This window comes from Vulpes vulpes, chromosome 14 (assembly GCF_048418805.1).
Source record: "Vulpes vulpes isolate BD-2025 chromosome 14, VulVul3, whole genome shotgun sequence".
NCBI lineage: Eukaryota > Metazoa > Chordata > Mammalia > Carnivora > Canidae > Vulpes > Vulpes vulpes.
Genome location: NC_132793.1, coordinates 75165579 through 75189133, shown reverse-complemented (window position 1 = coordinate 75189133; position 23555 = coordinate 75165579). Strand labels below are relative to the sequence as shown.

The window sequence follows — 23555 nt, the reverse complement described above, 5'->3', positions numbered from 1 at the left end:
TCCTGAATTCAAGCCCTGCGTGGTCTCCATGCTGGGTGTGGAGCCTACTTAAAAAAAAAAATCATTGGAAAAAAAACTTGTTTTGTTTTAATTAATTCTTTGGACTCTCTGTTCATAGTAATTCAAGGAAAGCCAGGAAATGCTGCTGCTTTTGCTTTTACGGCATGTGCACATGCACACATATGTATAACAGCATTAATTTATTTTTGAGTTGTTAAATTAAGATGGCTTCACTGTGTTTGGCCTCTATTTTGAAATATCATTGGATTGGAATATTGCCAGGATGCAACAAGAAGAGTATGTGTCAGTATTATCTTGATATATATTTCCTTTCCATTTGAATTATCAGTGATTCTGTTTTTTTAATCTTTCCCCTTGAAAATGCTATGGGGTTTGGAGTTCTTATTTTGGGAATATAAAAACAGATTGCACTGACTTTTAAAATAAGACTATTGTGATTGAATATATTTTTTGTAATCTTTTGGCTTTGTTTCTTTTTATTTCGCAACCAAATTTAATTATTTAGATTTATGTTTGTTTGAATTTCCTGATAACTGATACTCTTGTGTTTCCTTAATACCATAGTAATGGGTGTTCATTAAGTTGACTTGAAGCATTCTCTTTAATATGCTGAGGTCTCTTCTGAATTACCAAAGATTAAATTTACTATAATTTTAATATGCTTTATTACATTCCACCTCTTTAAAAATGCAAAAAAATCTACTGAATGGTAGTATATATTTTTATTATTTTTATTACTTCATTAACAAAATTGGCTTCTAGTTACTGCAAATCAGAGATTTATTCCAGGAAAGAAACTCTGCCATTATTCTAGGCTTTGAAATCACATAAAGGAAAACTTTTTATTTTTTTATTTTTATTTTTTATTTATTTATAATAGTCACAGAGAGAGAGAGAGAGACAGAGACACAGGCAGAAGGAGAAGCAGGCTCCATGCAGGGAGCCCGACGTGGGACTCGATCCTGGGTCTCCAGGATCGTGCCCTGGGCCAAAGGCAGGCGCCGAACCGCTGCGCCACCCAAGGATCCCCATAAAGGAAAACTTAAAAAAAAAAAAAAGCCTCAGAAATAATAATAGCGAAGAATATTAGTTTTAATTTAATCTTTCTCTCATACAGTTTGAGTCTACTTAGCCACATTCCACTAATTCTCTCTTGTTCATATGTTTGAATCATGTTGTCAGAACTTACACTGAGACACCATAGATTTGACCCTTATCCTTAAGAAGCTCACAATCTGGATAGGGAAATATAACATGTTACAGAAAGTTAAAATTCTGTTTGTTTTTCTAGAAGATCACTTTTTTTTTTAAATTTTTTTTTTTAATTATTTATTTACGATAGTCACAGAGAGAGAGAGAGAGAGGCAGAGACACAGGCAGAGGGAGAAGCAGGCTCCATGCACCGGGAGCCCGACGTGGGATTCGATCCCGGGTCTCCAGGATCGCGCCCTGGGCCAAAGGCAGGCGCCAAACTGCTGCGCCACCCAGGGATCCCTAGAAGATCACTTTATGTACACTTATACTAAAGTAAAAAAATGGCATATAAAACTGTTCCAATATTTTAAAATTTAGCGTTAATTAGGAATTGATTTAGGAATGTTGATAGGAAAGACAGCATAAAAGTTAATGTTTTCTATAATATAATTTAATGCATATTGAAAAATAACTCCAAAGAAAAGTTTACTTTGTATGGTTTCTCTTTGTTGAGAAACATTAAGAGAATAAAACACTAAATTTAGAAAGATAATGAAAAAACTATTTTTAACTTTTCAGTGTTTTTTTCAGGTAAATCAGAAGACTGAAGCACGGCATATCCTCACCTTAGTCCATAAACACTTCTGTACTAGACTTTGTAAGTCTCATTTGCTTCAAGTTCATATGACATCCAACGTAACTATTTAATATATCTCTCACTTTATTTTCTGGTAAGAATTGTTAATTTTCTGGTCAGGATAGGTATAATATGTATTTTTTTCCAAATGAATTCTTTTTTAACTCTTGATTAGGAAGATAATAGTTCTTTATTGAGTTTACTTGTAAAATAATCCCACTGCATGCACTGCAGAATTTAAATATATATAAACTTCAGTTCTTTTTCTAAATGGGCTGTTAGGGAAGGGAAAGCCTGAATATGAATAGCTGTAGCACAGAGTATCTTGGGAAAGATGAAAGAGTGATACAGATTCATGTGAGGAAATGAGAATTTCATCTGTTTCGCAGTGACATGCAGTTTATGACATCACATTTTAAAAATATCGCTGAACATGAAGCCCATGAATGAATTACTCCCAACAAAAGCAAAATTATTGACGTAGGCTATTATAAGATTTTATTCTTTGAATAAGCAAGCTAAGTGGATTTTAATCCATTTGTTAAGCCATCTCAAATAATTTATTTTAAATTTCCACAGAATATTGTGGACAGTTGAAGTCACACTACCTACATGACGTTGAAAAGAGCTATGCCTATTTATTCAACAGATACTCCTTATGTGTCAGGCTTTAACCTGGAAAATACAAAGTCAAGTGACAAATTGTCCTTGAATAAGTTATATTTTTTGTTAGAAATGAGTGATTTATTTAAGTGGACTTAAGTTTTCATATTTGTAAAACAAAAGACTAATTCATACCTTAAATGGATTTTCCACAGCTATTTATTAGAATAATCAAATATTAAAAATGAAAGGGATGTTAGAAATTGTCTAATTCAAAGGTATCCTGGTTGTTATTTTTCATAGTTAAGGAGAATGATGATCAGTGGGTTTAGTAATTTGCCTGAAGAGTATAGTTTGTTGCTGTCAGAACCTGCATCTGGCACTTGAAGCTTTTAATCTTATTTTTCATTGAACCTCGTTGAATTTCTGCACACAAATTCTATTTGAAGCTTGACATATCCTATTATGACTTGGGTGGTAAAAGCATTTTAACAGGAAAATTTCTTACTTTTAAGGCTGGTATTAGTTTTTCTTTAGTTGCAACATTAGGAAATTGTTCCTTTGGAAAAAATTTGCAGTTCTTTTTTTATATATTTCTGTATTTTCCTAATTATCTATAATGAACATGTATTATTTTCAAAGTTTTTTTTAAAAGTTTGATGGAATGAATGAAAGACATGTATACATGTATTCTTTCATTTAGAGATCATACTTCTTTAAATATATATCATTGCCCTATATATCATGTTGTAGGCCTTTCCACATTTAAGACTCTTTGTAAATATCATTTTTATGGCTACCATAATATTTTGCTTTGTGCTGTACCAGAATTGAGCTGTCCCACTGATGCTAACCTAGGTATTTTTCACGCTTATAATGCTGTGATGAATTTCTTTCTTTTTTTTTTTTTAATATTTATTTATTCATGAGAGACACAGACTGAGAGAGAGAGAGAGAGAGAGAGAGAGGCAGAGACACAGGCAGAGGGAGAAGCAGGCTCCATGCATGGAGCCCAGTGTGGGACTTGATCCCAGGACTCCAGGATCATACCCTGGACCAAAGGCAGGCGCCAGGGATCCCCTGTGATGAATTTCTTTATGAATATTGTTAGATATTAGACCACATTTCTGAATTTTAATATAAATCCCTCTAAATAGTATTGGAAGTTTGAGTCTTAGACTTTGATAATGTCTTTGCTCTCTTATCAAAGACTGTTTTCTTAAATTATTTTAGTTTAGTAAAATACTGTTTTTTAAAAATGTGCATTAGGACAGTATGAATTTGAGAATATTCACATTATCTTTTATCCTTCAGCTGGCTACATTGAGAGACCTCAGCTGATTCGAGCAAAAGTGCCAATTGTGAAGTTCAGGGATAAAGTCAGGTAAGTCATTGTTGAATTTCCCTTTTTCAGTTGCTTTAGATCATTTTTAGATATTCTTTTGGTAGATAATTAAGAAATATATATGCTACAACATAATAGCTTATTTTCATCAGTTCTTAGAACTGCTTGGTTTGGTCTTTGAGATGATTTGTTGGAATAGTCTGAGCAATTTTTTACGCTTAACTATACTTAGTTATTCTGCTTGACATTTCAAGTGTTTGAAACTATCCATTTTAAAGAATGTATTTTATTTACATTTCACATTTTTAAGTGATCTCTTGCCTTTTGGAAATGTAATCACTCTTCAGAATATATCTTGATGAAATTTGATGTGTCTTTATATCAAGGGTGTTATTATAAATGTAATTACATCTATCAGTACACTCTACCAGCCTGGGTTCTGAAATTCTTATGGGCATTGAGATTGGAATCTTTTATATAATCTTTGAATATAAAATGTAAATAATTATTGGCTGTTTCATGGTTAAACAATACTTACTGTTCTCTAAAGAATAGATGGGATTGTGAAAAATTAGGTTTTCATGTTCAGTTTTATAAAAGTTATACTGAAATTGTTTACATAAATAGTTGATCCTCATTATTCATGGATTCCTTATGAATTTGTCTACTTGATGAAATTTATTTTGTAACCCCCCAAATTAATATAGCAGCACTTTCATGGTTATTTGTAGACATGTGCAGAGTGGAGAAAATTCTCAGTCACTCAATGCATAGGTTTCTAGCTGATGTTAAACAATGTGACACTTCTGTCTTATTTCACCTCTCATACTGTAAATAGTTATTCTTTTCACTGTCCAGTTAGTGCTGTGTTTTTTACATTTTGGTCCTTTTTATGAACAGCTTTGCTGTTTAAAATGGCCCCAGAGCATAGTACTAAGTTATTGTCTATTGTTTCTGTGTACAAAGCTGTGATGTGCCTTATGGAGGAAATACATGTATTAGATATGCTTTGTTCAGGCATGAGTTACAGTACTCCTGGCCATGAGTTCATTGTCAGTGAACAAGGTGTCTTTAAATGGAAACACATTAAAAAAAAGTAACGTTTTGATGGATTGATGAAAATGTTTTGACTAAAATCTTGTAGAAACCTAATCCTTTGTTTCCTTTAGGAGCAGTGGTTTTATATTCTCTAATTCAATGTTTATAGTGACTTTATAAAGCATAACTACTGCAAATAATTAGAATTGACTGAATATATATTTTAAGCAAATTCTTAGATATATGCCTGGCTCACACTTTCCCTTCCGTTCATCCAAATATCCATCTAATCTATAATGATTTATTGAATTATCATCAAAAAAATAATGGTAGAGTCTTCTAAAGCACTTTATAGGAAAGATAAATATAAATAAAACTATTAGCTTATTATAATCATTTAAAAATACATGGTTGTAGTTGTAATTATATAAAAATTTTATTCCTTTTTGTGTAGTTTAAAAATTTTTTTAATTAAAAAAAGTTTTTGGGATCCCTGGGTGGCGCAGCGGTTTGGCGCCTGCCTTTGGCCCAGGGCGCGATCCTGGAGACCCGGGATCGAATCCCACGTCGGGCTCCCGGTGCATGGAGCCTGCTTCTCCCTCTGCCTGTGTCTCTGCCTCTCTCTCTCTCTCTGTGTGACTATCATAAATAAATAAAAATTAAAAAACAAAAAGTTTTTTTTGGGATCCCTGGGTGGCTCAGCGGCTTTAGCACCTGCCTTCGGCCCAGGGCGTGATCCCAGGGTTCTGGGATCAAGTCCCACATTGGGCTCTCTGCATGGAGCCTGCTTCTCCCTCTGCCTGTATCTCTGCCTCCCTCTTTCTCTGTCTCTCTCTCTGTCTCTCTCTCTCTCTCTCTCTCTCATAAATAGATGAATAAAATCATAAAAAAATTTTTTTTTTTTTGAGTAGACTCCACACTGGGTGGGGTTTGAACTCACAACCCTCAGAGCAAGACCTGAGCTGAGAACAAGAGTCAGATGTTTAATGAGCTGAGCTGAGCCACCTAGGTGTACCTCTTTTCTTTTCTTTTCTTTTCTTTTCTTTTCTTTTCTTTTCTTTTCTTTTCTTTTCTTTTCTTTTCTTTTCTTTCTTTTCTTTTCTTTTCTTTCTTTTTTCTTTTCTTTTCTTTCTTTTCTTTTTGTCTCGTCTCGTCTTGTCTCTTTTCTTTTTTTAGTTTTATATTTTAATAACATTGTTAACGTACAGTTCTATTTGAAGTGTAGAATATAGTGATTGAACAATTCTGTGCATTACTCAGTGCTCGTCACAATAAGTGTACTCTTTAATCTCCATCACCTATTTCACCTATTTGCTACCCATCTCCCTTCTGGTAACCATCAGTTCTCTGTAGATAAGAATCTGTTTACTGGTTTTTCTTTTTTTTTCCTTTGCTCTTAGATACACTAATGGGGGCAGCCCCAGTGGCTCAGGGGTTTAGCGCCACCCTCAGCATGATCCTGGAGGCCTGGGATCCAGTCCTATGTTGAGCTCCCTGCATGGAGCCTGCTTCTCTCCCTCCCTCTCTCTCATGAATTAAAAAAAAAAAAAAAGAAATGTAATGGATTTCTGTATATTGATTTTGTATCCTGCAACTTTACTGAATTCATTTATCAGTTCTGGTAGTTTTTGATGGAGTCTTTGGGTTTTCTGTATGTAGTATCATGTCATCTGCAAATAGTAAAAGTTTTATTTCTTTTTACTGATTTGGTTGCCTTTTATTCCTTTTTCTTGTCTGATTGCTGAGGCTATGACTTCCAGTACTTGTTGAATAAAAATGGGGAGAGTGGGCATCCTTGTCTTGCTCTTAGGGGGAAAGCACTCAGTTTTTCACTGTTGAGTATGATGTTAGCTGTGGGCTTTTCGATATTTAGCCTTTATTATGGTGAGATAGTTCCTTCTAAACCCTACTTTGTTGAGGGTTTCTATTGTGAATAGATGTTGTACTTTGTCATGTGCTTTTGCTGCATCTATTGAAATGATCATATGGTTTTTATTCATTTTCTAATGGATGTAATGTGTCACGTTGATTGATTTGCAAATATTGAACCCCACCCTTGCATCCCAGGAATAAATCCCACTTGATTGTCATGATTTTTGTAATGTGTTGTTGGATTGGATTTGGCTTGATAATATTTTGTTGAGGATTTTTACATCTGTATTCATCAGAGATACTGGCCTGTAGTTCTCTTTTTTGTGTATCTTTATCTGGTTTTGTTATCAGGGTAGTGCAAGACTCATAGAATAATTTGGAAATTTTCCTTTTCTTCTATTTTTTTGAATAGTTTGAGGAGAATGCGTATTAATTCGTCATTGAATATTTGGTATAATTCACCTGTGAAGACTTCTGGTCCTGGACTTTTTTATTTGCTGGAAGTTTTTTGAAAACTAATTTAATTTCATTGCTAGTATTCAGTCTGTTCATATATTCTGTTTCTTTCTGCTTCAGTTTTGGGAGGTTATATATTTCCGAGAATTTACCCATTTCTTTTAGGTTGTCCAATTTGTTGGCATATAATTTTTCATAATATCCTTTTATATCCCATGTATTTCTGTGATATTGGTTGTTATTTCTCCTCTTTCATTTGTGATTTTGTTTTAGTCCTCTCTCTCATTCTCTCTCTCTCTTTTTTTTTTTTTTTGATGAGTCTGACTAAAGGTTTATCAATTTATTTTTTATTTTTTTATTTTTTTTTAGGTTTATCAATCTAAAGAACCAGCTGCTCGTTTTACTGGTGTGTTATATTGTTATTTTTAGTTTTTATTTCATTTATTTCTGCTCTAATCTCTATTCCTTCCTTCTACTGGTTTTGGGTTTTTGCTCTTTTTTTTATTTTTAAAGATTTTATTTATTTATTCATGAAAGACGGAGAAAGAGAGGGGTAGAGACATACTCAGAGGGAGAAGCAGGCTCCATGCAGGGAGCCTGATGTGGGACTCTATCCCGGATCATGCCCTAAGCCAAAGGCAGGCGTGCTTACTGCTGAGCCATCCAGGCGTCCCTTTTGTTCTTTTTCTAGCTCATTTAGGTGTAAGTTTAGGTTGTGTATTTGAGATTTTTATTACTTCTTGAGGTAGTTGTATTTTGCTGTAAACTTCCCCTCAGAACCACTTTTGCTGCTTTCCCAAGATTTTTGGTCATTGTATTTTTGTCTCCGTATATTTTTAAATTTTCTTTTTGATTTTTGGGTTGACCCATTCATTGTTTGGTAGCATGTTAAATCTCCCTGTATTTGTGTTCTTTCCAGTTTTTTTTCTTGGGGTTGATTTCTAGCGTCATAGTCTTGTCAAGAAAAGATGCATGGAATGACTTCGATTTTTTTGAATTCTATTAAGACTTGTTTTGTTGCCTAATATGCGATCTGTTCTGGAGAATGCCCTGTTGTTGTGCACTTGAGAAGAACGTGTATTCTGTGTAGGGATGGAATGTTCTTTTTTTTTTTTTTTTTTTTTTTTTTATGAAAGATGCAGAGAGAGAGAGAGGCAGAGACACGAGCAGAGGGAGAAGCAGGATCCATGCAGGGAGCCCGATGTGGGACTCCATCCCGGGACACCAGGATCATGCCCTGGGCCAAGGCAGATGCCCAACCAATGAGCCACCCAGGCATCCCCTGGAATGTTCTGAATATATCTGTTAAATCCATCTAGTCCAGTGTGTCTATTGTCAAGGATACAATAGCCACTGTATCCTTGTTGATTTTCTATTTGGATTTAAGTGGGGTGTTAAAGTCCCCCACTGTTACTGTATTACTGTTGATTATTTCCTTTATGTTTGTTATTAACTGCTTAAAATATTTGGATGCTCCTGTGTTGGGTGTATTTCTTTTTGTATTTAAGATAATTATGCAAACTTTTTTCATTGTTAAGTGTTCTTTATAAATACCCGTTTATATTTCTTCTCTATACTGACCATTACAAAAAAAAAAAAAAGTCTATTCTAACACCCAAAGATAAGTGATGTTAACATTTTGGTGTAAAATTACAGTCCTTCTATGAATATATATGAGTGCATAAGAGTTTTTAGAATTAAGATTGAGATTATAATTTTTTATTTATCATGGGTATTTGGTTATATCATTGAATATTTTTCTGTTTTTTTTTTTTTTTTAAAGATTTATTTACTCATGAGAGACAGAGAGAGAGAGAGAGGCAGAGACACAAGCAGAGAGAGAAGCAGGCTCCATGGAGGGAGCCTGACATGGGACTGGATCCTGCCTCTTCAGGATCAGGTCCTGGGCTGAAGGTGGTGCTAAACTGCTGAGTCACCTGTGTTGCCCTGGTTTCGTTTTTAATGGCTTTACATTAGTATTTCATTGAATGAATATATTTTGATTAATTTACTTATTCCTCTGTTAGAATAAGCATTTTGTAAATAAAATTTTTTTTTCCATTTATAGGATTACTTTAGTATTTCCAGAAGTAGAATTTGAAGCAAGTACTGTGGATATTTATAAAGCTCTGAAATCATATTTTTGGAAAAGTTTTTAATTGCAAACTGGTTTCCTTCTGTTTTTTCCTCTTTATTGAGTTACATAAAGGAAGTGCAAATTGGTTTTGGTATTAGCCTTTGCACAGATGCAATTAAAGAATCTAATAACTCCTTTGTTGCTTTAAGTTTCCCAAAGGCAATCTGAAGTGTTAACACTACTATCCACTTTTAGTAATATGCATGGTTAATGGAAAGATTATAGGATTTCATTTCACAAAACAAGAAAATCTGGATTGGTAAATGTCAAATTTTATAATTAAAAGTTTATAGAAGGAAATTTTATTAAATTTTATTTTAGGCAGTCTTTTCATAGAAAAACTCTTCAGAAATTGGGCTTGATAATATATTTATTTATAAATATAAATATATTTATATTTATAATCTTTCCTTTCATTTTGGATTTAAGTATTCTTTGTAGATCTCATCATTATTGCCCTATTTTCTAAATTGTGAATTGCACGATATCTTTGCTTTCAAAGAAGTAACCCTTCTGTTATGTGTTTGTTCTTCTCAGATATCAGTAGCTAAATTCGGCATAATTTTATAATTTGTATCTTATTTATGTCTTATCCTTTTTAGAGGGAATATGATGTATAGACTCTCTTTTTTTAAACCTATATTTTATTTGGCATTTATTCCTATTTTTTTTTTAAAGCAAATGATGCTTTAGTTCCAAATTAGTTAAGGATGTGTAACTTGGTTAGGAATGGTTTTGGTCACATAATTTTATCTAGAAAGGACTGCAAAATTTAAAAATTTTCTTTTATTGAGAATAATTGGAGCGTTAGTAGTACATTGTAGATCTTACAACTATAATTGTGTTTTATATTTTTAATATATACCAAATCATATTAAAGTTGATATACTGAGTATATTTATTCTTATTTCTTTATGCCTCATTTTAAAGTATTGGGCCTTTGGGCTCATGATATTTTTACATCATTGGGTAGTGGATATTATTTTAGGGAGTGAGTTTGTTTAAACACTTGAGCTAAAGTGTTTTTCTCTCTTTTTCACAGTTGTGTGGAATTCGACTTGAATGTAAACAATATTGTTGGAATAAGAAACACATTCCTTCTCAGAACTTATGCATACCGTAAGTTGTTTATTTCCAAATAATTGTCATCTTCTCTATATCTTTCATTCTTTATTCTTTTTTAAAGGTGTTTGTAATAAATATTGACATCTGTTTAATTATGTTTATGTATAGTATCTCATTTTATTATATGTATAATATATTGCTACACTAAAATTATATACTACCAGAGTTATAGGTTAATAAAACAAATTTTAATAATTGATAATTTTTAAAGGTGATTAAGATGCCTTTTAAAAGTAAGGCATATTTATGGTGAACACAGTATTTAATAAACAGGGAGGCAATACTCTTTGTTGGAGTTGGGAAATGATATAAACTTTCAAAGAAATCATAATTTCTTATCATTTTTAAGTTTCAATTTTACTTTCAGTTGAAAATCGAGTTCGTCCGTTAGTACTGGTGATTAAGAAGTGGGCGAGTCACCATGAAATAAATGATGCCAGTCGTGGTACTTTAAGCAGCTATAGTCTTGTATTGATGGTTTTGCACTATTTACAAAGTAAGTATTTTGGGTTTTTCCCAATTTTTAAAGTGAAAACACAGTTAAACTTCATTATGATGTCTTCTCTCTTGACTATCTTCAAACAGTTATTGTTTTAAAAAGTTCTTTCTAAGGCCTATAAAACCATATTTCTTAATTCATTGCTCTGAACAAATGTTTTAGAAATATTACTCCCTGGGGGCACCTGGGTGGCTCAATCCATTAAGCATCCAACTCTTGATTTTGGCTCAGATCATGCTCTCAGGATCATGGGATCAAGCGCCTGTACTGGGCTCTGTGCTGGGCTGGGCATAGTGCCTGCTTAAGATTTTTCTCTCTCCGTCTGACTGTAAACTCCCTGCCACCTCCAAAAGAAGAAATGTTATTTTCTGGAAAACATAAGGAAGTTTCACTGTGTTTTTTATTTTATGACAGTTTTTCAGTATTAACTTTTGAATTCAAAGAACTTTACTGCTGTATTGTGGACCCATTATGTTGAGGCACATGCATGTTCAGAAGGTCTATAAAAATAAGCTCAAGCACCATTCATCATGTTTTTTTAATTTTTCACTTGAGGCAGGATTTTCTTTTTGGTCAAAGAAGTTTTTATTCCTTGTGAGCAGGCATGGAGAATGGGCAGAAGACTTCATGTTAATATAATAGACCCTTTATCAGGATGTCTAGGGTCTGATCTGTTCTGGGTTAATGTTACGTCCATAGTTTAGGAAGCAAATATAACATAGTGATATTTATGTTCATACCCTTTGGCTCAGTGTGATTTGGTGATTCCATTTCTAGGAATTTATCCCAAGGTAATCAGGGATGCATACACGGATTTATATAAGGCTGATTTTCATGGTGTTTGTTGAAATAATAGAAGATTAGAAATCTAAATTTATAAGAATGGGGGAATAATTGAAATAATTATAATGTTAGCCACTAAAAATGATGCCCTAATATTTAATGATGTAAGAAAATACCCGTGATATACTCTAATATATGTGATACCAATTTTAAGAATAGTATCTATTAGAGTTTGTATATATTCATATGTATACAGATATTGAAAAGTTATGTCAAAAATTTATCAATTATTTAGATTTAGTCAAATGTACTTTATAAGTCACAACTGAAACTAAAAAATGAATAGACACTGTGATTTAAAAATTAGATTTGACTACAGCATTTAACATATATGAACGTCCATAATATATGCTCTTTCCTTCCATTTTTATGGATTACATTTGATTGTCATCTTTAGAGAAAGTGTACTTTAGGGGTGCCTGGGTGGCTCAGTCTGTTAAGCATCATCAGACTCTTGATTTCAGATCAGGTCATGATCTCTGGGTCCTGCAGTTTAGCCCCAAGTCAGGCTCTCTGCTTGGCAGGGAGTCTGCTTGAGATTTTTGCCTTCTCCCTCTTGTCCTTGCCCCTCTCCTCTCAAATAAATAAATCTTGGGGGAAAAAATATACTTTAATTACAGGTCCCTCAAGGTGGTTTGGCAAGCAAGTTGAAAGTTCAGACATTAGTATTTTACCAGTGTTAAGAAATCATGTTAAAATTTTGTTTAGATTTTGTTAAAGGTTTTTTATTTTTGACAAAGCAGTCCCATTTACTGAGATAGTTTGTAATTAATGGCACTCTAATCACCGTTTCTAGGTCTTTGTTAAAGGACCTCAACTATGCAGAACTAAAGAATAACTGAATTATTTGGCAAATTTTAAGAAGCTACCCCTCACTAGAAGAAATTAGGTTGAAATAAGTAGCTGTATTTTTTTCATCATGCAAGAGTCTGCAAGGTGTATTGGGCAGTTCCAGTCACGCCACAGTGAAGTAGTATTTGTGATTTTGGCAAAGCTGTTCTATCTTTCTGATCTTAATATTCTTACTTATAACAGGAATAGTTGGATTAGGTGGACCTTTAAGTTTCATTTAATTTCTTAAATGTTTTTAATATCTTTTTTGCCATGAATAGAGAAAGGAAACAGACTTTTGTATGCAGAAAGGTTGAAAAAGATGAAAACATTTCCTATGATGAATTTCACAGTCAGTAATAGACTACATTTGCTTGAAAGTGACTGAGGAAAGTATGACGGGCAGAAACTCAATGACAAGAAATTTTAATGGCAATCTAAGGTTAATAATAAAAAGGCAAAAGTATCAACTGGTTAGAAATAATAATACAGATGAAATATTCATAGACTATTTACCATGTTACCAGACCTGGAACTATCTCAGGCATTTTAAAATTACTCTTGAATTCTCAGAATTGTTGCTTAGTGCTGTTGAAGATCTATTTTTAGTTGAATTTTGATCAGAATGGAATGTTTTTATGTGTAAATTTATGGGGGCTTGACCAGAGAGCTCTCATCTGAAATGTAAGCAAAGTAAAATCTTAGAGAGTAGTTATTCTGAAGGCGTTATCAATTGATCAGATGCTGCAATCTAAGTTTTATTTTGCTTTTGAGAAATTTAGAAGTTTTAAGTCCCGAATTTTGAAGAAAAAATAGATGTTACAGCCAGATTCTTCCTGAATGTATGTTGCTTTGGGTAAAATAAACATTTGCAAAACTACTGAAGGCTTTGAGGTTACTATGAGGATAGTGTTAATAAATAACTGCCATAGTATACCAGTTGCTTTTTTTTTCTTTAAAATTTTATTTATAAAAATAAATAAAATTTTATTTATTTATTCATGAGGGAGAGAGAGAGAGGCAGAGACACAGGCAGAGGAGAAGCAGGCTCCATGTAGGGAGCCTGACGTGGGACTCGATTCCGGGTCTCCAGGATCACGCCCTGGGCAGAAGGCAGGTGCTAAACAGCTGAGCCACCCAGGGATCCCAGATCAGGAGAATCTTAAGCAGGCTCCATACTCAGCATGGCGCTTCATGTGGTGCTTGATCCCACAACCTTGAGATCATGACCTGAGCTGAAATCAACCGACTCAGCCACCCAGATGCCCCTCAAATTGCTTAGTTCTAAAGGCTCTTTGTCTATTGAAAGACCCTAATGCAATGGTTGGTATTTGTTTCTCTCTTCTAGCATTCTAGTTACTATTCTAGAGTGAGAAAATTTTTTTTCTAATTCTCTATAACCTTTTCTTCAGTTTTTAAATTATACTTTTACTTTATTAGGAGTTTTCAGTGAGAAAGGAATTCAGGTTTTTAAATAAGTAAACTCACTTCTCATAAGATTTTCCAGTTTGACTTCTGTATTATAGCAAAAATTATTAGTCATTAAAAATATTATATGAATATAAAGACTTTTAGGATTAAAGTAACTGGGGCTTGAGTTTATTTGTAGGATCTTCTAGACTTTTGAGCATTTGAATGACTCTGGGAAAAATATTTTTACTTCCTAAGAGTGGTTCCGGTAAGTAAGGAGTTTTTCCCTCAGTCACACACTGAACATTCAAGAGTATCATGGAATTTTATTTTATTCCAATTTCAACTTGGATATGAAGCATGATACAGAAGAGAGATATAAATACTATGGGATAGAAATGTATACATTTATAATCACAGTTGGAGATAAGTTGGTAATAATGGTTGGTTTTGTGTACCTAATGTATTCTAGAAGTCATTTAAAAAGGTTTTTGCTACGTTGCAAATTAAAGATAATGGTTACTGAGTTTACTTAATTATATATAATGTATCTCTAATTCTTAAATACGTAGTTTATCATACAGTATTATATTTGGTCTTTAATCTTAAATCTTGAAAAATACATTACTTGTATCCTACCGTACTCAAGATATTGTATTTTTTTTATTGTGAATATTAAGCATTTTGCCTTTCATGTTATTCCCTTTATCCTATAATGTGAAATTACTGTTAATGCATTTAATGACGTTGGATTTTGGTAAAGCTATTGAAGAATGAAGAATGACAATTAAAAAAGTAATCTATGAAGATAATGATTCCTTTATATGAAATTTTTATTTTTTTATAGCCAATTGTGGTATATAAATATCCTGATTTATATTTCTAAACTTGTTGAGGCCTTCTTTATAAAAATTTGTGAAGATGAAGATTGTTTTTCAGTTTTTTTCCCCAGTAGATCAATTTCCTAAAACTGAGAAATTAAAAATAAAGGGGGCAGTTATGATACAGATGTTGTTCTTTCATGATACAAGATCATTGGACTGTATTTAAAAATTTTCTTTTTAGTAGCTACATCCATCTTAACAGTGTCCATTCAATATCTGTAGAACAATCCTTGTCTTGCTTACTTCGTGTTTGTGTCTGATGTTGGACCAAATGATGTGTGTCCATTTATGGCCTATTTTTCTAAAACCATGTAAAGAACATTGGTTTATATAGAAGCATACATAGTTTATTAACAAACCTTAAGTTATCAACTTAGATATATTTGAAATTTAAATTTTTAGGGATCAGAATTAATTCACAAAATATACAGAAACTGTTGAATTTAAGCAGAAACCCTTATAGTCTTATACTTGGGGTGTAGCTTACAAATTATTGTTTTGTAAAATGAATTATGTGAATCACGGAAGCTTTAAACTTTTTTTTTTATAGCCCTACCTGAACCCATCCTTCCATCCATCCAAAAAATTTACCCAGTAAGTGTTTCTTATAAATTATTATAATACATATTATGACAAGTATATGTGGAACTATTATATGCAGTATTAATGTGAATATAAAAGGTGTAATAGTTACCTTCTAACTATATGATAACATTTTCTATACAGGCTGAGGCATTGGCCACCAGCACATTAAAAATATTTCACGTACTTTTTTGGAAGACTGTGATATTTTATTTGGTTATTGTCAGACAGTCTGGTCATTTATGTTAGTGGTAGAATTTTTTGCATGATGCTCATGATTTTCCCAAATAGGAATTAAATATGCTCAATTGGTCAAGGCCCAGTTAAACTCATTCTAGTTTTCTTCATGCTATTTTCAATTATAGTTTTATAGCATTTTTCTAGTTAGTAACTCAGAAGTTTTTCATCCCAATGTATGTATACTTTGAAAGCAGGGGAAAAAATTAAAAAGTTGAACAACTGGATAATCATTTTATCTTTCATTTGATTTCACCAAGTCATACCCAAAAGAAGTAACATCAGTATGCTCCTTGGGTGCATAATATTAAGACTCCTGATGTTGATTGGAAACATTAAAGAAGTGAAGTGTGCTTAGTAGGAAAAGTTTGGTATGTACTCCCTTTGAGTTTAGAGAAACCTAGGTCATGTACATACTCGCAATCTATATACTATTTACTATTATTTATTTTCCAGTTTTTTGTGTTCTTTTTTCCAGAATTCTGTTTTCTTGTTTTATAGTCCTACTGTTTCTGTTTTCCTTCATAGTCCTCCTTATTCCTGGTTATTTGGAAATATGTAACTATCTGTTTAGATTGTTTAACCTTCTGAAACCATATAATTTCTACCAGATTTATAAACTTAAAAAAAAAAGAACTGTTTTCTAAACTTACTAAATAGTTGCAAAACACAGTATCTGGTTTGAGTGATCAATTTTCAAAGGACATACTTACTCTGTATGTATCATACAAAATGTGAATCTACTTGACTGGAGTCTAAATTAAATATAGCTTAATTTTTGATAATTGAGAAGAACTGATGTTCTGTTTTTGAACATGGGTTGTTATTGTAATGCACACATGCAAAATGCTGGGTAATAAAAGATTCATTGTAATAGAGTTTTCTTGTAATGAGGACCCACCAGTTTGTGGTGGGTCATGTGGTAAAGACACCATCTATAAGAATCTTCTGGAATCTGGATATCCTGTGTTTCTCATTTTAAAAACTAATTTCTACTGTGATGAAGAACTATTGTAATGAATTTCAGTTATTGCTAGGGATCAGTATTTATGCTTTCATATAAACATTATGAAAATGAAAGCATCAGAAGGTATAGAAATAAAAGTAACTTGAACTTTTGTCCTTAACCTTGCATGGTTTTCTCCCTCCAATAAAGTATTGACTCTTTAGCTTATACTGAAAGGTCAAAGATGATGACTGGGTGTTTACTGTTTCATTTTTTTGTTCTTTAAGACCTAGGTTTCAGTATAGAAAGAGCTGTGTATATTTTTCACATACAAAGCATCTACTGGTTAAACTTATCCTTTAGTCTCTTATTTGGTATGGAACAGATTCTTCTACAGAAATCTCAGTTAAAACCCTGTGCTACATGAGCTCTTTTTTACTAATATAAAACACTAATGAAATCTCAGTTTAATGCACTATGCTGGAGAACAGAATAGACCTACTGTTTTTATTATTGGATACCCAGGTTCTTAGTATATCTTAGTTTAATAATATACTTATACTTAGTTTAATATACTTAGTTTAAACTGGTATATCTTAGTTTAAAGAGCCTCATTTTTTACTTCTCTTTCATGTTTCTAATTACTGGCTTTCCCCCATGACAGAGTTTTGACTTCTCTTCACATACACCATCTTCACCCTACACTCTCCACCCGTTTTGGTAATAATCTTATTTCTGTACCTGTAATAAGGAGCTAGATTAATACTTGGAGTTCAGCTCCAAGTCCTTAAAAATACAAATAGCAAGACCTGCTAGATTTAAGAATGTCTTAATTTGCTTTCAGGTGTGGTTACATTATCATAAATTTTTTTTTTTAATAAATTAATTTTTATTGGTGTTCAATTTACCAACATACAGAATAACACCCAGTGCTCATCCCGTCAAGTGTCCCCCTCAGTGCCCGTCACTCATTCGCCCCACCCCCCGCCCTCCTCCCCTTCCACCACCCCTAGTTCATTTCCCAGAGTTAGGAGTCTTTATGTTCTGTCTCCCTTCCTGATATTTCCCACACATATCATAAATATTTAAAGTACATTATCTTTAAGGTTGATGCTTACATGGTTAAGGACTTACTGTCAACTCTAACAAGATTTTAAATTTTATCTGAAATCTGTAAGGTGATTTATCAGTAGAGTGCTTTTCTCAGTGGTCCATCAAATGGAACAAACAAATCAGCTTATTTAGTATCTATTTTATGTCTGCACTCTATAAATTTTATATACAGTATCCTTAATCCTAAACAAGTAAACTTCTATAGTATTATTATCCTTGATTCACAGATGAAGAAACTAAGTCTTAGGAATGTTATATTACTCATTTAAGCTGTACAGTCACAAATTATGGATCCAGAAACTGATATTTTTTCTCTTTTTCTGTGCTAAGACAAAATGATAGTAGTATTCAGTAATATATCATTTGTGTATATCTGATTGTTTCTATACAGATAAACCGTTCTTTATGAAAAACATGTATGACAATTTCAGCTTGTATAAATAAGTTTGAGAATGACTTAAAACTTTATAGTAACAAAAACAAACTTTGTTATTTTGCAAAGGAACAAGGTTCTTTTAAATTTTGAGCTTCTCTAATATAGTTAAACAGAATTTTAAAAGTAGGATAAAAACTTTGGAATAGAATAACATGTTAAATGTATTATGCTTTTTTAAAGTTATTTTCATATTTTCTCAAACTTATGGTAATATATTTATTTTAAAAATGGATTTGGCGTTTTAATTCAGTTAGGATACTAAATTAGGCAAGAAAAGGATGAAAGACTATATATAACCGTGTCTCTGTTTTTAAAGCTGTATCTTAATATAGTATAGTTTTATTACTACTTAATTCTTATTGATTTAAAAAGGCAACATGAGTCATAGAGGACAGAATATTTAGTATGGAGTTAAAGCAAGGAAATTGAGAAAATTCACATATAGAAACTCAGGGTAAGCTTTGGAGGGGATCTTTATTTTAATGCACATTATGAGATTACCTACATTTAGAAGACAACTTATATTTGTTTCTTTCTCTAACGGTATCTTCATATTCCAGAATGCCATCTTTTATAGTTATGAGATTAGGAATTCTGAGAATGTAGAATTCCTCTGTGCAGTTGTATATTGAAAATATATTAAATTTTACATATATGCATATGTATACACATATAGCAACTTTTTTCAATTTTAAAATGCATATAATATGAAGGATTTTAGTTATGTAAAACAGGCTATAAATGAATTCCTTTAAAAAGAGAAATTTAAAAATTTTGGTGAAGTCTGTTTTGATGATAAGAAACATTTTCTTAAAGTTGATACTACTAAAATTTTAAAAGTTATAAGGAAGTTAATTTTGAAATAATACATTATTTTAGTAGGTAACCATACTGCATTGTATGAATTGTAGTTCTAACGATAATGATGCCTGGCATATACTAAATAATATATAGGGAATTCTTTTGCTGCTGTGCTTTACATACATTGTATCATTTAATCCATGTTACTGTTCTATGAGTACTGTTATTTTTCTTACATTGTAGATGAAGAAGCTGAACCTTTGGAAAGCTAAGTACTTTGATTAAATTCATATGGCTAATAGTTTCAAAGTTAGATCTGACTCCCAAGCTCATGCTCTTAACCACTTCATCATAGTATTTCTTTATGATACTTATGTTGATTTCAAAACTTTAAACTTTTTACTAAAAGCAGATATAATTTAAAGGAAATTTAATGATCGTGTCTTTAACATGTTATCACCAATTAGTGGTAATCTACATACAACTAGGAAAAAGCTTGGTAGAACTTCAATATCATTTAGTTCTTTCTCTCTTCAGGCAGAACTCTGCTTAAGTACTCTATATCAGTTATCTTTTTCTTTGAGACCTTACTCAGTGTTTATATCCAGGCTCTAATAATTCATATTGTTAGAATAGTATATAACTTAAATTTCTTTGTTTGCCTGGAGGTAGAAAACAGTCATCCTTCATTTAAGTCATGTATCTTTTTTAAAAGTATATTTTTTATTTGTTTAGAGAGAGAGAGCATGCATCCATGCATGCACACATGGGGAGAGAGGCAGATGGAGAGGGAGAGAGAGAATCTCAAGTAGACTCTGAGCTGAGTGTGGAACCTGATGCCAGGAGTCTGCTTCCCCTCTCTCTCTCCCTCCACCTCTCATGCTGCTCACCCACTCCCTATTTATAAAGGAAATAAAATAAAATCTTTAAAAAAATAGATTAGGGAATAAATTTATTGAAAGAGATAGGGAGCACATGTGTGTGCAAGCAGGGGGAGGGGTGGAGGGAGAGGGAGGGAGAAAATCTCAAGTAGACTCTATGCTGAGCACAGACCCTGAGATCATGACCTGAGCCAAAATCAAGAGTCAGCATCCAACAGATTGAGCTACCCAGGTACCTCTAAGGCTTGTATCTTTTTAAAAGAACAGTTACCAAGTAAAGGTTTAGCCAGCCCAATTTATTCCAGAAAATGCTTAATTGTCCAAACTTTGAAGGTAAGATATTATGGCACAGTCTCAGAAAATAATGGAATTTGGCACAAGATGTTTTTGCCATTTTTGGTAGGCAATTATTATTTTTTAAGATGTTATTTATTCATTCATGAGAGACAGAGAGGCAGAGATATAGGCAAAGGGAGAAGCTCCCCTGTGGGGAGCCTGATGCAGGAGTCGATCCCAGGACCCTGGTATCATATACCCTGAGCCGAAGGCAGATGCCCAACCTCTAAGCCACCCAGGTGTCCTTAGATAGGCAATTACACAAACAAAAAAGTAAAGCTTTACAGACGTTTATTGAGGGGTTGCCCATTAAATTTTTCTTAACTTGGCATTGATTGAAGGAAGATGTGTAGCTTCAAAAATGTTAGCATTCAAATATCAATTGGAAAATGTTTTTAGGAATTATGTCATTACAGATTTGGTTATTAGAGGCTCCAAATAAGATACAACCTTTAAAAGTAATAAAGATGTCTTCTTCATATTAAAAACAAGTAGCGGTTAGTATTGATAATACCTTCCCCAAATGCTTTGAAAATTAGATGTTACATTGTATCAGTTAAATTGGTTTTCCATGGATTTAGGTTGTAATTTCTTTGACTTTTGGATTGGTCTTTATGTGTTTTCTAATATGTTAGCTTAAATTCTTCCCACCCATATCCTGTCCTAAGTAACACAGATTATTCTTAAATATGTATGCATGGGAGAACTCCCTTTAAAAAAAAAATTCTATGAAATTTTTCTTAAGCAGAGGAGTTTTCTGTAATGTTAATGATTATAAAAAATGGGGATTTTTGATGGTTAAATGCAATTTTTATTTGTAGTGTCTTTTGAACCCTAAATTTTTTTTTTTTTTTTTTTTTTTTTTAGTTTAGATTTCTCATTCAGTTTTCCCCTAGTATGTATGACATGGCCCTTTTTGTATGACTATAAAAAAGAATAGCGGAGCTAAGAGGAGACTGGTCAAATTGTTGGTCCAAAAACAATTCACTATTTTAGTAGAGTAGGTATCAAAACTCTTCAGTGTTAATCTACAGTTGCTAATTGTTTCTTTTAATTATTGAACAAAATAAAAATTTTTAAAGTTTCAGTTTTAAACTTAAGGTAAGAAGATGACTTTTATTTCAGCATCAGTTCATAAACTGAATGCTTACTGTGTTGTGTCATAGACGACAAAATTAGTAAGCTTTCAGAGCGGAATCTATTCAACAGTGACCCATTTTTCTTTTCCTTTTCATTTGAATTTAGGTTCTACATTTTTGTTTAGCCAGAAAATAAGATTGAAATTCTACTATTTAAAATACTGTCCTAAGTCCAGTTTTACACTTAGCAAGTAAAAGACAAAGGGTAGTAGAGGCAGTACCTTTGCTCTTCCGTCTGCCTTCAGTCTTTATTATAAATTGAGACTTCTTTCCTAACTCCCCCTAGTCTTAGAGACAATTTAGATTTCTACTTGAGTCTCCTAAAGTAATACTAAATCTGCTAGAAGTATAAGGGAAAGACCCAAGTTTAGGAGTGCCAGCTTTACAAACTGTGGTTGGAATAGAATTGTCTTCTGAGAGAAAAGTAATCACTTCTTGGTAGTTAAAAATTATGGATAGGGATGCCTGGGTGGCTCAGCGGTTGAACGTCTGCCTCTTTGGCTCGGGGCATGATTCCAGGATCTGGAATCGAGTCCCACATTGGGCTCCCTGCATGAAGCCTGTTTCTCCCTCTGCCTGCATCTCTGCCTCTCTCTCTCTGTGTCTCTCATGAATAAATAAATAAAATCTTAAAAAAAAATTATGGATAGAATTGTAGGTAATAGGACAAGGGAGAGCATTTTTTATTTTCTTGCTCCTTTATTTTTACTAATGATTTTTGAGGATTACCTTTAAATAGATGCACTACTATGCTTCTCTGTATTACAACTTAGTTATTTGGGGAGCCTCTGTTTTTTATTTTTTATTTTATTTTGTTTTATTTTATTTTTATTTTTATTTATGATAGTCACAGAGAGAGAGAGAGAGAGGCAGAGACATAGGCAGAGAGAGAAGCAGGCTCCATGCACTGGGAGCCCGACGTGGGATTCGATCCCAGGTCTCCAGGATCGTGCCCTGGGCCAAAGGCAGGCGCTAAACCGCTGCGCCACCCAGGGTTCCCGGAGCCTCTGTTTTTTAAAGTTGGATTACTAATTGAATTGGTATCCATAAATGCGAGGTTAATTTGTTAGGTATTTGGGAACCTTAAGAAGAACTGTCATGCCTTACCTAGTTGCTTTATTTATTTATTTTTAAATTTATTTATTCATGAGAGACACAGAGAGAGAGAGGCAGAGACACAGGCAGAGGGAGAAGTAGGCTCCATGCAGGGAGCCCGACGTGGGACTCGATTCTTTGACTCCAGTCACACCCTGGGCTGAAGGCGGCGCTAAACTGCTGAGCCACGCAGGCTGCCCTACCTAGTTGCTTTAAAAAAAAAAAAAAAATCTATTATTACTCTGGTGGCAAAGGGGAATGTAGAAAACACGTCATAAGGGCAACTGTGCAAATTACCTTAAAGAGAATGTTTTCTAACATTTGAATATGTATTACCTGAGAATCTCTGTAGTTCATTTAGTATGTTTTAGAGCCAGAACTTGCTGCTAATAGAGGAAGGATCAGATGCGAAGATGGATGGCATAGTGTAGGCAAAAAGAGTTAAGTACCCAATAGTATTCTTTCTAATAAGTGTGTTGTTTGGGTGTGGATTACAAGCAAATGTTAACCCTCCTTTATGAATATTGTGATAAAAGTTTGCTGCATATCGCTTGCTGGTTTGTTTCCTATCTTTCTTCTTTCCCCTGCCCTCTTTGTCTTTTCAAGTTCAATTCATGTTGAATGTCTGTCTTCTCTTCCCATTAAGATACAAAATACAAGAATGAAATAAAATTTTAATAATCTTAAAATTGGTTTAAGTACTATTCATGTATTAGTCTCTTTTATGGCCTATAAGAGAAATTTACGTGGCAGGTAGAAAATGCTCTTACCTTGATCTTAATACAGCCCTTATAAAGTACAACTGCTTTTTGTAGAAGCAATTAAGAAGGAGGTACATTTATAAAGAAATCTGTATGTTATGTGATGAAATCTTGGTATGTACAGTAAGGATTTATTTATGAGTTAGAAAATCTTTTTGGTGCTGCAGGGATCCACTTGATTAAATTGAGCGATATGCCTCAGCTGTGGTTTAGAATGTCAGTAGTTTTTAGGATACTTTCTGGCATACTCCATACACTGGTGAAATGTTAAGTGGAAGAAAATCTTCTAATTTCCAAACTGCCAACATAAAGATTTCTTCTCTCTTCTTAAGA

At 33.1% G+C, this 23555-nt stretch overlaps 1 protein-coding gene across 4 annotated transcripts in view; it reads left to right on the top strand.

Annotated features, from left to right (window-relative positions):
* TENT2 (terminal nucleotidyltransferase 2) overlaps positions 1-23555 on the top strand; it is a 133254-nt gene that overhangs the window by 92436 nt on the left and 17263 nt on the right. For 2 of the 4 annotated variants that reach the window (XM_072736925.1, XM_025998255.2), the window contains exons 7-11: positions 1807-1873; positions 3770-3839; positions 10346-10422; positions 10796-10924; positions 15446-15489. In XM_072736925.1, the coding sequence (XP_072593026.1) occupies positions 1807-1873; positions 3770-3839; positions 10346-10422; positions 10796-10924; positions 15446-15489 (387 nt within the window). Of the gene's footprint in view, positions 1-1794; positions 1874-3769; positions 3840-10345; positions 10423-10795; positions 10925-15445; positions 15490-23555 lie in introns of all 4 variants that reach the window. The other 2 variants (XM_072736924.1, XM_025998254.2) reach the window with 1 other exon arrangement.